General features: G+C 38.9%; 1 protein-coding gene across 1 annotated transcript; it reads right to left on the reverse strand.

Annotated features, from left to right (window-relative positions):
• Nucleotides 1-255: 255 nt before the first annotated feature.
• Nucleotides 256-14,484, reverse strand: LOC140246018 (uncharacterized). Its single transcript, XM_072325467.1, has 14 exons — nucleotides 14,345-14,484; nucleotides 13,239-13,505; nucleotides 12,596-12,793; nucleotides 12,062-12,169; nucleotides 11,387-11,544; nucleotides 10,470-10,602; nucleotides 9,028-9,180; nucleotides 7,729-7,902; nucleotides 7,051-7,132; nucleotides 3,986-4,086; nucleotides 2,933-3,081; nucleotides 2,416-2,684; nucleotides 1,533-1,672; nucleotides 256-752 (listed from the first exon to the last, which is right to left on the reverse strand). The coding sequence occupies exons 1-14, from the start codon at nucleotides 14,435-14,437 to the stop codon at nucleotides 657-659; spliced, it is 2,121 nt and encodes a 706-aa protein (XP_072181568.1). The 5' UTR covers nucleotides 14,438-14,484; the 3' UTR covers nucleotides 256-656.
• Between the last annotated feature and the right edge of the window lie 1,522 nt (nucleotides 14,485-16,006).

Here is a 16,006-nt window from a genome sequence, read left to right on the forward strand (position 1 = left end):
CACAGCAAGAATGCTGATGACCACATAAATAAGTGACATTGGTACTTTCAAAATGTAGTACTGACATTCACAGTGTAAATGTGAAACGAATACATTACATTACAAAGAAGTGAGAATCTTTAAGATGCAGCATGCTCATATTTGCTGTGGTCCTCTTCACAAGGAAAGAATAGACTACGTTGATTGTTAACTGATTCAGAAAAACACAAAAACAAAAGTAGAATGAATATAACCATTAGCTGGTATTGTGAGGGCATGTACCATGTAGGGCAACTGGTACAGTTTTAGCACTGGGTTACAAAATAGTTAAAGCTTTACAAACTCTTGATGCAGTTTCCATTAACATCCGATGCTGTGAAAGACATGAGCTAAAAAGAAGAAGAAAAGGCAATGCTAACCACTACAGCAACAAATGATGGGTTCATGTACAAATGGAAGAAATATCTGACATCAAAGGCATGGTCAACATGTGCAATGCTCTCCTATGTCACATCCCACATCTGCCAATTCAGTGAAGGCAATAATAATGTTGGCAGAGTCTTGCAATGGGGCCATCAGAAGTTGTTGGTTCCGTCTTCATTACACGTCCAAAGTGCGCTGCCATCAGCACCTCAGAGATCCCATGCGCCAATCGCCACCTGGGTAGCTCTGTTCTCTCAACCGTAAACCGTCTCCTCGCAGAATTTGAGCTGCCAAATCTTGCCAGCGTAGACATCAAATTTCTCTTTCCCCATCAGCTGTTGCAACATGGTCTTGAAATGATGATGAGAAGAAACAAATAGAGGCAAATACCTTTAATAGTAAATGCACCTTTATCAATGCACAATATGATGAACAAATTTTCAGGAACATGAGGACAAAAATATTATGACAAATTACTCTTGGTAATGGGGATTTCTCTCGGAAGTACACTTTGAAACTTGTTATCTTGGTTTATCATCTTTACTATTATGAGTGATGTTATCATACACAATTCCATTGTAAAAAGGTGCTTCTTCGCTTTGTTTACCACTCCACTGTAAACTTACATCATAAAAGCCCTTTCAAATCATGCTCAAGTTTGATATCCTACGATTGAATTTATTTCAGGCATGAGAAAGGAAAATTATTCATTTTGAAGAGATTATTTCTTGCCTAAATGCTGTCTCGAGCCTCGGCAAATTAGGTACAAACTTAGGCTTTGATATATCAAGCAAACCACAGGTGCAACCCTCTTTTGAAATAGGGGTGAGAAGCATACCCACCTATTCGACAAAGTTCCAAAAATAGGATCAAATGTGAATCAAATTTGCAAAAGGAAGAGATTTTCACCCAGCTCCCATGCTTCATCATTAACAGATATCCACAAAACAAGAAAATGACACCAAAGAAAGCTAACTCCTTTCTTTAAAAAGTCAAAATGATACTTTTCAATTGATAGGGTAAGAACCGCACAAAAGAAGACACCGAATACAGCTTCTTCTTTCCTGACAGAACAGAATGTATCCATTACTAGAAGCCAGATGGGTAAGGGTAGTCTCTAAAATGCTTACCTCTGTAACATCATCCTCCTCCTGATCCAAGATCTCATACGCCTTGGTAAGCATCTCAATGCCAATGCCCTGCATAATGTCTTTCCTCAAGAGGGCAATGCGGTCCATCAGCCGACCAGACGTTGTCATGGTTGCGTTGCCTACCAATCAGGAATTAAGCATCAAAATGTTTGAACTTTTCTCTCATCACAGCTCATTTTCGTCACTTTCACGGATTTAATGCTATTTCCATGTTGTTTTTCCAGGTGAATCATACACACATATATGGCTCATTCTAAACCCACTGATGATCTTCAAAGTAAGCTTTTGCCACAGACATGCGTATATGTATTACAAGTTCATGTGTCATTCATTCTACACGCATTGTTCCTTGTACACAGTTACAATTGTACCACTTGACTATCACTATCAAATGAGATCAGTCATTTGTACACATTCAACAACTGCTTAAATGTATAACATAACACGTGTGATGTCCCTTTACTCTTACGGTTCTGCACAGCTTATAGCCACTTGGAACATACTCTTCCCTAGAATTACATGTATGTCATTCAGGTAATTTTTGGAGAAAGCATGTGTCACGTATGAGCCCATGTGAACATAAAGGCTGGGATTGAGATACAGCACTCTGTTTCATTACTTTTAGAGTTTTGCACTGGGAGAACAAATAACATTTAGCACGTTTCAGAAAGAAACCTTTTTAAATACATTTATCAGCACTTAATCACCAGTGCCTGCACAAACAATTACCATAAACTCATATCAGAACAATCACAGTTATGCAGACTGATACAACACATATTCATCTGCTCACGACTTGTTGGGAAGTCCCGCAAAAAATTACTCTTGATATAAATACATGGTGCATTCAGTAGTCTCTTACCTAGACCCTTTGGTGCCCTCGGAGCTGCTGCTTCAATGTCAATGTCCTGGGTGCCATTCAGTCTATGCCCTGACCGGGGCCTGGAGTCGGCAGTAGAAGGGGGAGTGGGTAAGTCGGGGGACTCCGGCGAGTCTCTTCCATCTTCATGTTCCTCAGTGTCACCTCCTCCATCCTTCACTCCTCTGTCGACTACTTTCTTTCCTTTGTTCTTCTCCAGTCTCAGCGTGGTGGCCAGTAAATTGGAGAATTCCTCAATTTCGTCTTCATCCCTTAAATGAAAAGATTTATTATATAGAAATCAACTCATCATGTCTGTAACATGTAAAGGGTACTGAAAGAGATAGTAAAATTTGTACAAATATGAATAATTTGCAGTATTTACTACTACTATATCTGGAAAATTCTCCATTTACTCTTTCAACTTCCATAATTCTTTGCCAGTTCTTATGGTTTGATATTAATTACACAGCTGTTTGAAAGTTTGCTAACAGCTAATATTTGTCAACCCTTCTCTCACCCCTTCCCTTTGCTGGAGGTGTGGTTCTCTCCCTTCTCCTTCTCCTCATCATCTGATATGGTGGAGTCAGTATCCCTGCTGTCTCTCCTACCACGCCGGTGTGATGGCTGCTCCTTCTGATGGGATGCTGACGATGATGATGATGATTCCTGTCATGTCAAATACAGATCAGGAAGGGAGTTTGAGCACATAGCAGATCAATCCCAATTGACTTACAGTACATCTTGTCTCGGCTGTAATCTGAAGTACAATACGCAGGTTGAGACTACTTGGGATAATGTTAAACAGTTACACTAAACAAAGTCATTACTCAGTTTAACTCCACGTGGAAATTAGTTGTAAGTTCCATGCTTTATGACAGCTGAATGGAGTCATCACATCTCTTCCTATCTATACATTATCAGTACTGGAATGGTAACACTAATATGAATATTACTATTGCTACCACTGCTACTACTACAACTATTACTGCTACTGCTATTACTACAACCACTGCAGCTACTCCTACAACTGTTACTTCCAATAGTAAAGCCGTTGCTACTGCACCCATCTATTTTCTATAATTGATGCTAACAACACTGTTCATGCTCTTGCTCTTACAGATAACAATGAATATCATCAATATCAATGTTGTTGTCATCACTATCATAACTATCATCATAATAGCAGCAACATAACCCCAGCTGAATGATATCAACCCTAGGACAAGCATTATTTTTTAATGTAGATGCAGCATATAGAACAGCAAACAAACATAATAATAATAATAACAACAGCAACAACCATAATAATAACAATAATAATAATAATAATAATAATAATAATAATAATAATAATAATAATAATAATAATAATAATAATGATAATAATAATAATAATAATAATAATAATAATAATAATAATAATAATAATAATAATAATAATAATAACAACAACAATAATAATAACAACAACAATAATAATAATGATAAAAAGAAAGAAGGAGGTAATGGATCAAAAGAAGAACAACTCTTGGAATAGCACAGAATAACTGATATCGAGTGGTATATATACCTTTGGTCCAGGGTCTGAATTGGTGTGTGCTACAGGTTTCTTGGGATGGCCACTGTCAACCTCATCCTTGCCATGGCTCACAGCATCAGCACTCTTCCTTACTGTGGAGATCAGGGAAACAGTAGGAAATTACAGAGGGTTACCACAACAGAAATGTTGAAACAATGATTATCAACGAGGAAAGGGGAATTTAAAAAAAAAAAAACACACACACACACAAACAAAATGCACAATAAAGACTGAATATAAAAATAGTGGGGCTGCATAGACTTGAAACGGTTTGTGTTAGACTGAGATTTCAAATTACAAGTGACCTAAACTGATTTAAGATCTCCAGTTTTGAATGGCTGTTGACACAAAGGAATGTCAGAAGACAAACACAAAAAAGTAATATCTCTAAACAAGTGTTTACAGAATAAGAGAATATAAAGGTTTAGATGTGGTATATAAGGCTCGGTGGAAGCTGGACATCTTAGCAAAAACAAACAAATGAGCAAATTAACCAACTTCATATCCTAGCAATGGGTACTTGACAGGTAGAAAGTAGCCACAACACCTTTAAATGATGCCATGATTGGGCAATGTGGGATGGCCAGACTAGTTGTATACAACAAATGGTACAGGCATACCTCAGATTTGATGGCTGATTAAGGATCAATTATACAGTTATGACAGGTCTTACTTTCATTTTGTTTCTTTGTTTGTTTTTTCTTTTGCAAGAATTTGCATGGTTACGGCAGGCATTGGCTCATATTAAATTTCATTTTGTAAAACATCATGCATTGATGCAGCTATATCAACACCCCATAATTTAGTGTGAAGACAATGAAGCACAAATAATGGCTCTAAGCCACATTTGCATCAAACAATACGCTGAGAAGCACTTTATCGCTATATCTATGTGTGTGAAATGAAGAAAAAGCTTTCAAGCTGATGTACTGCGCTGCAAAGTCAATCTTAACCCAAATGTTATGTCACATCTTATTGGTCCATCTCATTTCTTTTGTTCTGTTTTTTTTTTTTTTTCAAATATTTGCTCATTTTATTCACATGATAAGCATCTCTCTTGGTATTATACTAATGCAAGAATATACATAACTCCTAGACCTCAGTAATAAGTCATGAGCCAAATATCACAATAATAACACAACAAAGAAGCAATACATTCTCCAGTACTAGATACTTGTTGCCAACTCTGAGCAATGAATGAATGCTATGACATACCAGTCTGTAAAATATAGGGTCTCTTAAAAACACTCTTTATAATACAATTTATCAAAGATGGAATCTGCATATTTTACCTCAAAGTAATGAAAATGGTTTAAATCATTCTCCAAATTTCTTCTTTTTTTTTCATTCTGATGGCAGACAGTTTTCCTATGACTGAAAGGTAAAACAGTCATCAAGTCCACTGGGCAAATGTAAAATGGGCATCACAAATTTATGGTTGTATTATATGTTTCACCACGAGCATTATGATTTTAAGCTTCAATGAGTCCTTTTCTGACAAAGGCATCAAAACTATTTTGAAAGTGAGGGTAAATTAATGAATTACTCTACTTTTCACAAGCAGCATGCTGTGTAACTGTCATAAACCACAATGAATTTGATTATGCAACATGTATGAACAGTAATGATGAAAGCTGGATTGAGTGAACACAAGCTGTGTTCAGACGGAGGCAGTTTTGGTCGGAGTAACTTCGGAGGAAGGGTCGGAGGAAGCTTGGTCGGAGTAACTTCGGAGGATAGGTCGGAGTAGTGCCTGTCTGAACAAGGTCGTGGTAACTTCCTCCGTTTGGAGGAACTTACCACAACCTCTTCCTCCGAACGAGATACTCCTGAGTTTTCTCAGGAGTATCTCGCTACCACGACTAGCCGGTCGGAGTAAATTGCCCGTGTGGACAAGCCCTCAGAGTACCTATGAACTTACATACCTTACGACCTAGGTAAAACTTCCTGGGTCAAATCGCAATGTTGACATTTTGCGACTATACGTGCGCGTGTATAGTGCAATTCTAACCTAGTTGATCGCGACGAAGAAGCTAGCAATTATGCAGAAATTTCCCTCAACAAGAATGGAGAAGACAAATGCCACTGGTAAAAAAACAATTGCCTGGTCGACGTGCGCGGCGCTACCACTTCCGGAAGTTACACCGACCCTTGCACATAAATTGGTCGGAGTTTCTTCCCACGACCGTCGTGTGGACACAAGGGTCCTGGTAAGATATGCATTAATTTGAATTGTAATTGCCGTGCCATAAATTTTTACTCTGACTAGAAATACGTCTGAACATGGCTACAGGCAAACAGGTAGTTTGTTCATTCCGTACAAGTTTGGATACCACATTCCTGCAATGAAATACACCTGTGTAATGCACACATGAATGCTGGAATGTTGTTTTTTGTCTCTCTCTCTCTCTTTTTTCACGCCATGAATGAATAAACAGAATGAGCAGCAAAAAAGAGAGTGACAGTTGACAACTGCATACTCACAATGCTCTGCACTCTTGTGAGTGACGACTTGGGAATCAACATGCTTGCTGAACTTTACTACAATCCAAAAGCCAGAAAAACATCTCAGAGTCAAATACAGATCCTCCATAACAATTAGTTCAAAATAAACTGGTTGTAGCTCTTATTTACAGACACCTGGCTAAGTGAAAACATTTTGTTATGGGGAAAAATGCTGATGCCGCACCCCCCCCCCTCCCATAAAAAAATAAATAGAAAAAATATACCTTCCTTACAAAAGCCAGGATATTGATGTAAACCACAACATCAGTCAGCACCCATCTAACTTATACTGACATAAAAAAGTCACAACATTACACAGTTTTGACAATGGCATCTTAAAATCCCAAAATCACTTGGTACACTCATCCTTGAGTTACAGGTCATAATTCACAACATGTGGATTTGTGAAATATACTTGCACAAAATTATTTTGGAGCTTAAGAGCATGCATTTCTCCATTCTTTACTATTGTTGAATGTTGTATACAAATTTGCAGAATACACAGGGACTAAAAGAAGGTATGGAATTTAAAGCCAATGAGAGAAAACTACCTCCATGTGTATACGGTGACTGCTGCTCCTGAGATTCTCTGAGCTTTTCTGCTCTCCGCCTCGCTCTGGCCGATGAAGATCTCTGTATGACATAGATACACGCACACAGACAATGACACACACAAAAAAATGCTTGTCATGGATATCTTTTCCATAATCATGAAGATGCGAGTAGACAAATACATAACTGATAAATAGAATGAGACATAATATTTCATCTGTCCAATTATGCACTTTTGTAGACATCAAATGGCCTTTACTTTATCTATAGTAACTATAGGACACCTGTGTTTCTAATCCACAGCTGGAATAAAATCCATTCAGTAATGTAAATAAAACTTCTAACTGTTAATACATAGAACAAAATCATACAGTCAAACCTGACTTAGCGGCCACCTGTCTATAGCGGCCACCTGCCATATAAAGCCACAAAAAAAAACTCCCTCCAAGAGAAAAGGCATATTACGGACCCTGTATGTAATGTCCACCTGTCTATAAAGGTCACTTTTTCGTCTCTCTTAGATGTCCGCCAAAGACAGGTTTGACTGCACATCAAAAATAATGATAGGACTCTTTTCCTCTACATTTTGACGTTACATCACTATCTTGCACATACACAGCAAAGGAATATCTGAAAACACATCAAGAGAAATAGGAAGCGTCTTCCCGTAGACTCACATCTGTCCGTGGTGTGCTTGAATCGTCCTTGGAGCTGCTGACCGAACTGCTGGATGATGTCCTGGTCGACCTGGCGGCTGAATTTGACGATCTCTTGGCACTGTTGCTGGTTTGGGGGGTTCCCCCAACAGGAGGCACAGGAAGGGGGCGTGACTTCTTGGCTGGCAGCTTGGGCTGGGTGCAGGAAATCAAAACGGAACAAATAAAGCAACAACAAAGAAAACACACATGCATGAGTGAATTCCTTAATTACGAATTCTTTTATTGAATTCAATAATTGCTTGAGTAATTGTTAAATGTTATCAAAATTAGAAGCATATTAAAAGTGACAGGCCATATTTATGTTTCTCAAAATGCATAGAATTACCATAATTTTACAGAACAGAAATGAACTATTTCATACATATCAGATGTTCAAGTAACTATAAGCTTGCGCTGATGACAGAGTCCATTGTACTTTACTTTATCTATCTCAGAAATACAACTTTCAATTACTCCTGATATGACAAATGCTCCTAGAACGCAATACGCATAAAGAATGTCAGCCAACACGACACAAGCCCCTGGCCACATCCTCAACCCTAAACAGGCCGGGGGTGATTCAACGCCCCCCCCCCCCATTTTCGCGAAAATCATGCATATTGTTATGACGTTGCACGACCTTTCATACATGCCTGTCAGACTGAAAATGGCTCAAAAACATGATTTTGTGTATAAAGTCTACGCAAATAGAGTTTTTCTCACCTTATTCATAAACATACGATTATTTTCACTTTCATAGGCTGAAATCAATAAATTTTAGCATAATTGTGCTTGAAATTATTTCTGTCATAAATCTTGGGAAAAAAATGATAAAACAAAAGGTCGAAAAACAAAGAAATACATAAGAAATTCATAAAACAATGAAATACATAAGAAATTCATAAAACAATGAAATACATAAGAAATTAATTTTGATACCAGATTTTTTTTATTTAGTTCATGGCTAGGAATGCTACAAAGAAATGCTACTAGAAATTAGGATTCTTAGAGCTTTACTTTCGGATTTAGAGCAAAATGTATGATTTTATGCATATATTAGCATAATTAATTAATATACTGAAAATTTTCATTTCTTTTTGTATAGTTTGGTAGATTATGCCACAGGTAATGCATGTGCCAATTTTCATGGCGTCAGCGCGATCGACGGCCGATATCTGGGGAGTGGTTGAATCAACCCTCCCCCGGCCACAGAACACCACAAAAAGCCCGGCATTCACCGGCATGACACCATTGGAACAGTGTTGTTCAGAGATCTACCTCAGAGGGAGTTTTTGCAGAGGATGCTGAGCTGCGAGATTTGGACTCCTTGCTGGACGTTGGTGCTGTCTTCTTCACACCAGCACTACCTCTCCTCTCCTTCCCTGCTGAACTGGGTCTGGGAGCGGACGACTTCTCTGCTCCACTTTTATCCTTGGAAATCAATCATGAATATCACTATTTCTCCCCATAACACTTTCACATAAAGTTTTATCACTACGAAAATGTGCGTATAATGTGAAATTTTAAACTCAGATGTACGCAAAGAAAAGGATTGTTGTAGAACTTTATTGGTGAACACTTGACACAGCAGCCTAGCATTTTATAATTGAATAAAATATCACATCAAATTTGCACGTGAAAGTCATATGCACAAGTGAATCATATCTAAACTTCCTCATATTTGTATAGCTTTTGCCAGATATAAGTTGACTTCTGATGCAGAAACTGTGATCCCAAAATTGTTCTATGACTACTGGTATTGGAGGCAAACCTATGTATGACAAGACAATTCATTAACCTGATGATATACCACTGATTTATGAATACAAACCTTCAGTGAGGGTACATATTTTTCTATTTCTTCTTTTCTGAAGGACAGATTCTTGTGATTACTGAAATGTGGTCAGGATATTAACCCTAACTAGGCCGGGCTATTCAGGTAGATGATAGAGCCGGGGGGGGGGGGGGGGGGGGGGCCTCCCAGGCCCCCCCTCCGGATCTCGGCCGTCGACCGCGCGATCGCGACGAAAATTGGCACACGCATTGCCTGTGATGTAATCTAAAGTACCATGAAGTTAATTTTTCCAAAAATTATCATTTACACTAAATTATGCTAATTTATGCATAATGATGCATGAAATCAGACAATTTGGTATAAATCACTAAATAAAGCTCAAAACAGGCACATTTTTTGTGTAAATATTCTTTTTAGTGTCCTTAGCAAATGTAAGAGAAAAAAATTGCGCAATCAGAAAAAATTTCCTAAGTATTTTATTGTTTTTTGAATTTCTTATGTATTTCTTTTTTTTTTCGACTTTATGTTTTTCATTGTTTTTTCGATGAAATTTGTCCGTGACATTGTTCTGAACAAGAAAATGCTTTATTAATTGATTTTAATCAATAAAATCCCAAGATAATCATGCTTTTATGAAATTTGTCTGTAAACACAGTTTGCATTGAAATTGTACACAAATTCACGTTTTTGAGCAATTTTTGGTCTGACATGCACGTGCATACTTATGCGCAACTTCAGAACCGCGCACCCGGGCATCGCAAATTTGGTGTCAAAAGATGCGGGAGACTCGAAAGAAAAAAGTCATGAAACGTCGCGGCGATAGCTTCTCGCGATAGCGATACATCGCGCGAAACGTCGAGGGGGGGGCCTCGGAGACCCTCCCCCCGGCCTAGTTAGGGTTAATTCATAATTATCAAATGATTACCTTCTTTGCAGAAACCTCAGCAATGGCAGGCAAATCCCTGTTTGCCACTTCATTTTCTGTTGATGGCGGAGGAGTTTCGATTTCTTGAATTTCTGGCTTGGAGCCTCTTCTGCTTTCTGATGTACTTGGTCTCCTGTGTCATCATATTAAATGATTACAATCAAATCAGTTACTCAGGGACAGCCTAGATATATCAAGCAGAGCTCACTGAAAGTAGAAATGGCAAAGCTATGTGATAGGTAAATATATCAGAATTATTAGAAATTCAAGATAAGTGATTACAGGATCTCTTCTAGTTCTACAATATGTATCTCCATCGACTGACCGTGGATCACATAATGATCTACATATTTTTACCCACACATCAGACAACACATACACGTACATTCTAGAGGTGACTTGAATCTGAGAAACAATGGTCTGTTGTCACAATATATCAAATGATCAGGCCCTATAGTGTTTATATAAGGAAGCACAGACATTTAAACCCGAGCATTGCCATGCTAAACAGAAGCACACATACACACTAACACAAACACCTTTTGTAATAGATAATGTTGTACAAATCCACAATTCTCTGTTCGAAGTGACAGTTGATCAAAAGTTTGACGGACGTTTAAGAACGAATATAGCTCATTATCCTTCATTTGTTGCACAATGGCTTGCTTCATATTTTGTCATGGAAGTTTTCTGAAATTTTGTCCCTTCATACAAACAAACTTTATAACAAGGCTTCATGTTATAGTTCATTACAGCTGCTAATTTTGGCACACTCCAGTCTGTTGCCATATAGACATGCCTGAGTCTATTACAGTCACATCTTCATTTCAACAAATCACAGGTTACTTCTGCATTTTAGTAAATCAGCTGACCCATGGAGGTCACCAAGACAAGTTAAGATGTGTTGGTCCACAAACCTTGCTCTTGTGCCCTCCAGGAAGATGGCGATGTGCTTCTTGATGTACGGGTTGCGCAGGAGTCGGGACACGCTGGGTCGTTTCTCTGGACTCTGGTTCAGCATGGCCTTGATCAGTTCGATGAGTTCTTGCCCATATTGATGGGGCATCGCTGGCATCTGCATTCAATCACACACATTCATCAACGCTGCATCCATGACGCATCTGCACTAACTATCTGGAACGTGTCTGCAATAACACTGACTGGAAACCCAATGGTATTCTGATTGTTGACTTCGCTGTACAAATTTTACAATTGCAAAACATTGATCTATCATGAGTGAACACATATGATAATTAAATGAATTTGCAACTCTGCTCTTCTCTGCATTTAAAGAAAACCATGAAGCAAATCGCACATTTCATTTGTTTTCTGGCCTTCATCTGTCATTTTTTTTTTCTTTTGTGCTTGCGTGCTTGCTTTGCCTGATTTTAGAAGATGCATTACACAGCTTTCTACGCTTCATTAGCAAGGGTTATCTGAAGAAATCAACTGCTTAAATTTACTGCTCACAAAATTTACAAAGTTGTCAAAAATGAATAAGCAAACAGAAATATTTACATTACATGATTAACAAGAGTGCAAAATAAAGGTCAGTCCTGAACTGATATTCACAGCATGATGTATATAATTACCTTTCCTCTGAGGATCTTGTAGACTAAGGAATTCATATCCTTGGCATTGAAGGCATGTTTGAGAGTGGTCATCTCATACACACAGCACCCCAGGGCCCACACATCAGACTGAAAGCAAAGAGAACAAATGTCCCATAAAAACACTGGAGATCCATCTATGACACACACACACACACACACACACACACACACACACACACACACGATATGAACACTTGTAGACAACATAGTATTGGCCATGATCATTACAATACCATTTAACATTTGATATGTCATCGATGCAATTGATTGCTGTCATGCACTGCCTAATCTTATAAAGGTCTGAGAGGGCGGGCAAGAATTTACGTCAAAAAGAAAATTGGTTTTCATAATTTCAAGAAATCAATGCATCAATGCAGCAAAGTTTGAAGCAAAGAAAAAAAAAAGCACACACTGAGAGAGATATAATGGTACATATAGAGGAAAAAAAGGAAAACAAACCGCAGAGCAATTATAGAATGCACGAGATCTGATGGGCAAGGAAGTAACACTGACCTTGTGATTATATGGCCTGTTGCTAAAGAGCTCTGGACTCATGTAGTATGGTGTACCGATGAGAGTTGTCGCCATGTCATTGTTACCTTCTAGCACTCTGGCTATGCCAAGGTCACCGACCTTGATGATCTTGCTCTTTGTCAGAAATATGTTCTGAGTTTTCAGGTCTCGATGGAGAATATTACGCTCATGCATGTACTGCATTGCAAAAAAAAAAAGAAAAGGTGAATAAATATTGTTAACATGATGGCAGCATTTTAAAACTGTCATTTTTTATGAATTTACACACAACACGGTGACAAACAACCAAAACAAGCTAGTCACGTAGTACTTATTCCATTCAAAATTCAGTTTGTCTATTTCTGTACAACTTCACACACTAATCTGTCTGTGTACATTTGAGAGACAGCAAGATATTTGATAAAGTACAATTCCAATAGATATAGAAATGAAACAGCAAATTTGGCAGCCATCAAATTGATAAAGTTCACATTACAGCCTGAGTAGCATATAACTGTGATTTCATATGGCACATTATCATATGATTGAATATTACCATGGCTAAAATTGTACATAATGAGACTGCATATATGCTGATCACAGGATGCCATAATGAGCTTGAGGGAAAACTAGAATCGCTAACCTGAAGAGCCATGGCGATCTGGACGAACCACTCCACCACCTGTTTCTCCTCCAGCGGGGTGTTCTTCTGCTGCTTGAGGCGCGTGTATAGGTCTCCCCCGTCACAGAAGCCCATGACGATGTAGAGGTAGCCCTCGTCACTCTCAAAGGAATCCTTGTAGGAGACGATGTTGGGGTGGCGCAGCTTGGACAGCAGCTTAGCCTCCTGCTCCGCAGCCTTCTTCTCTCGCTTGGAAGCATTGAGGAGCTCCATCTTCTTGATCACATACTGCAGAGATTTGTGAAAAGACTTGTTACTATTCAGATCTTAAAGCCATGGCTTAAGACTTTTCTCTTTATGCTCAGTGCGCATTAGAAATATTGTGTATGACTATCCGAAGCATTCTCTCGCCCCACTTCATTCACGCATCGCAAAGAGCAAGGAACTAACCTGGTGAAGTGGTTCCCCGCAACCACCCACACAAGAAAACAGACGAATGATGCTGACCCCTCATGGTGCGCCCCCGGTGACTATTAATAGTCAGCAAACAGTATCAACCACACATATTGTGCCATATGAATGAATAAATCAATCAATGCAGTCACAGGCTTTGCTGAATTTCTCTGGGTCAACTGGCTGTACAACACATTCACTATCTTGACATTTAATGCTTTTTAACACCCTGTGATTATTCCTCTAGACAATGAACTGATGTATGGGAGTAATAGTATTTCAAGGACAATCCTGGACAGGATGAGTAACTTCTTGTGCATGTAAAACTTGAGAGAAGTCAGTTTAATACTCAGTGTGACAAGTAAACAACAACAAAAAAGCAGCAGTCTTTCACATTTGAGAAAAAAAAAATCTACACTAGAGGGTAATTGTTGCTGCATTGGTAATGGTAAAATATGTTGTATATTCATTTCTTCAACAAAGAATAATATCAAGTGACCACATCAGACTAGATATGGACAGAGGGAAAATATTACCACTCCAAAGACTTTCTAAGGGAAATAGAGATTTGTGCATTTCCAACCTACGACAACAATGTGCATTTAAAGTCATGACCACAGTCATTCATAACATTAATCCTATCCATGACACACACTCTAAAAATCATTCCTCACCTGTTTCTTGTCTTTCCTATGCTTGACCAGCCACACTTCTCCATAGCTCCCTTTGCCAACTACTTTCAGATGATCATAGAGGTCCAAAGACATGGTGCTGACATCTAGTAGTAGTAGTTGTCTCTCAAGTGATACTCAAATCTTGCTGTTAAGAATAGAATGAAAATAAATGAACTACTAAAGTACTAGTGAGCATTAAACCATGTACAACAAAATATGTGTGACTCTTAAATGATGTGATGACATTCTATTCATAATCACAGGAACATCATAAATATCAACCTCTGGATGCTATTGCCAGATACACAGCACTGCTCACATTCTTTTTTTTTTTTTTCTTTTTTTGGGGGGGGGGGTTCACTAGAACCCATTTCAGCAAAAAATGGGAATTTAAAAACATTCATGAGTTTATGAGTCTGGGTTTTCTATTAGCCTTGGGAAACTGAAAAATGCCACTGACTGTAAACTGTGTCCGGTCTTACTCTTAGAAATGATGGACGGTACCTGCATTGAGCGAACCCGCTGGCGCCTATATTTTGGTGGGTTGCTTAATTTTTTTTTTTTCAAAATGAACAGACAGAATTTTTTCTTCTTTATATCATGGAGTTTGGAAATGTGTGTAACAATTAAATTTATGAACAAAAAATCACCATGCAGACTTGCATTAGAGTTGCAATGTCAGTCTATACCACGCGTATGCAATGATACGAGATGGATAAGAAGTAAAAAGGAGGCCTCATCCTCCCGGCCAAAAAAGCCTCATGAGCTGAGCACTCCAGGGGTGTTCACGAGAGAGAGAGAGAGAGAGTACCTTATGAGCAGGAGCCTCCCTCCCCCCCCCCCCCCTTCCGTCATGAGCGGATCTCCCGGCCCGGACTAATCATCTTGTGGCTTAACTATACACAGCCCAGTCGCCGCTGTACATACGTAGCGCGACAGGGCTGTACCAACGAAGCTCCAAACACGAAGAGGGTCCAACGATAGCATGCGATCGGATTGAATTTTGATACTTTAGATCATTTTTTTGTCACTTCAAACTCATCTGACGAACAAAATGATAATGAGACTTCATATCTATGCTATGAATATTGAAATTTAGATTTGATAACTTACCTAAAATGATGGTTATATGCAGCATGTGTGAACGATTCACGAACGGTACATCGTCTTTCACGCCAGGCCATTTCCAATATCCGGGAGGTCACATGATCTGAATGCCCTTTCAAAAGGTCGCGCTGTCGACCGTGCTGCTACACCAACACTCAAGCAGCGCATCGCACGCACGCAAAAGATTTCCGCAGAGATCAAGGCGCCATTTTGAATTCTGCAACGATGAACCCTGACGGTGTTAGGGAATCCGCCAGAAAGTATCATTTTTTGGTTCCACGGACTTATCACGAGGGCTCTCAATGGACTTACGAACCTTCTGTAATACAAGCATGCACTTAAGGTGAGTAACGTTTGGTAACGTGTACATTGTTTATAAAGAACGTATAAATTTTCATAAGTTTTGTAGTTGTGTTGTGGTTCCCCACTTTGTAGGTGCCCGCTCGTTGGTCAGACGCTGTATTCGCGTAGCGTATTAACAGCGTCTGGTCGGGCTACTTGTGGCTGTGCTCAACAAGGAAGCTCCCAACTTTGGTTTTGTCTCGAGACTACAAC

Source organism: Diadema setosum, chromosome 2 (genome assembly GCF_964275005.1).
Source record: "Diadema setosum chromosome 2, eeDiaSeto1, whole genome shotgun sequence".
Classification (NCBI taxonomy): domain Eukaryota; kingdom Metazoa; phylum Echinodermata; class Echinoidea; order Diadematoida; family Diadematidae; genus Diadema; species Diadema setosum.

Excerpts from the sequence above, each read along its gene's own strand:
- LOC140246018 (XM_072325467.1), bottom strand. The coding sequence starts at position 14,437 with ATGTCTTTGGACCTCTATGATCATCTGAAAGTAGTTGGCAAAGGGAGC. Across the intron at positions 4,087-7,050 it reads GTCACCGTATACACATGGAG|TAAGGAAGAGTGCTGATGCT; the intron begins GTAGTTTTCTCT and ends TGATCTCCACAG. Across the intron at positions 3,082-3,985 it reads ATTCAGACCCTGGACCAAAG|GAATCATCATCATCATCGTC; the intron begins GTATATATACCA and ends TTGACATGACAG.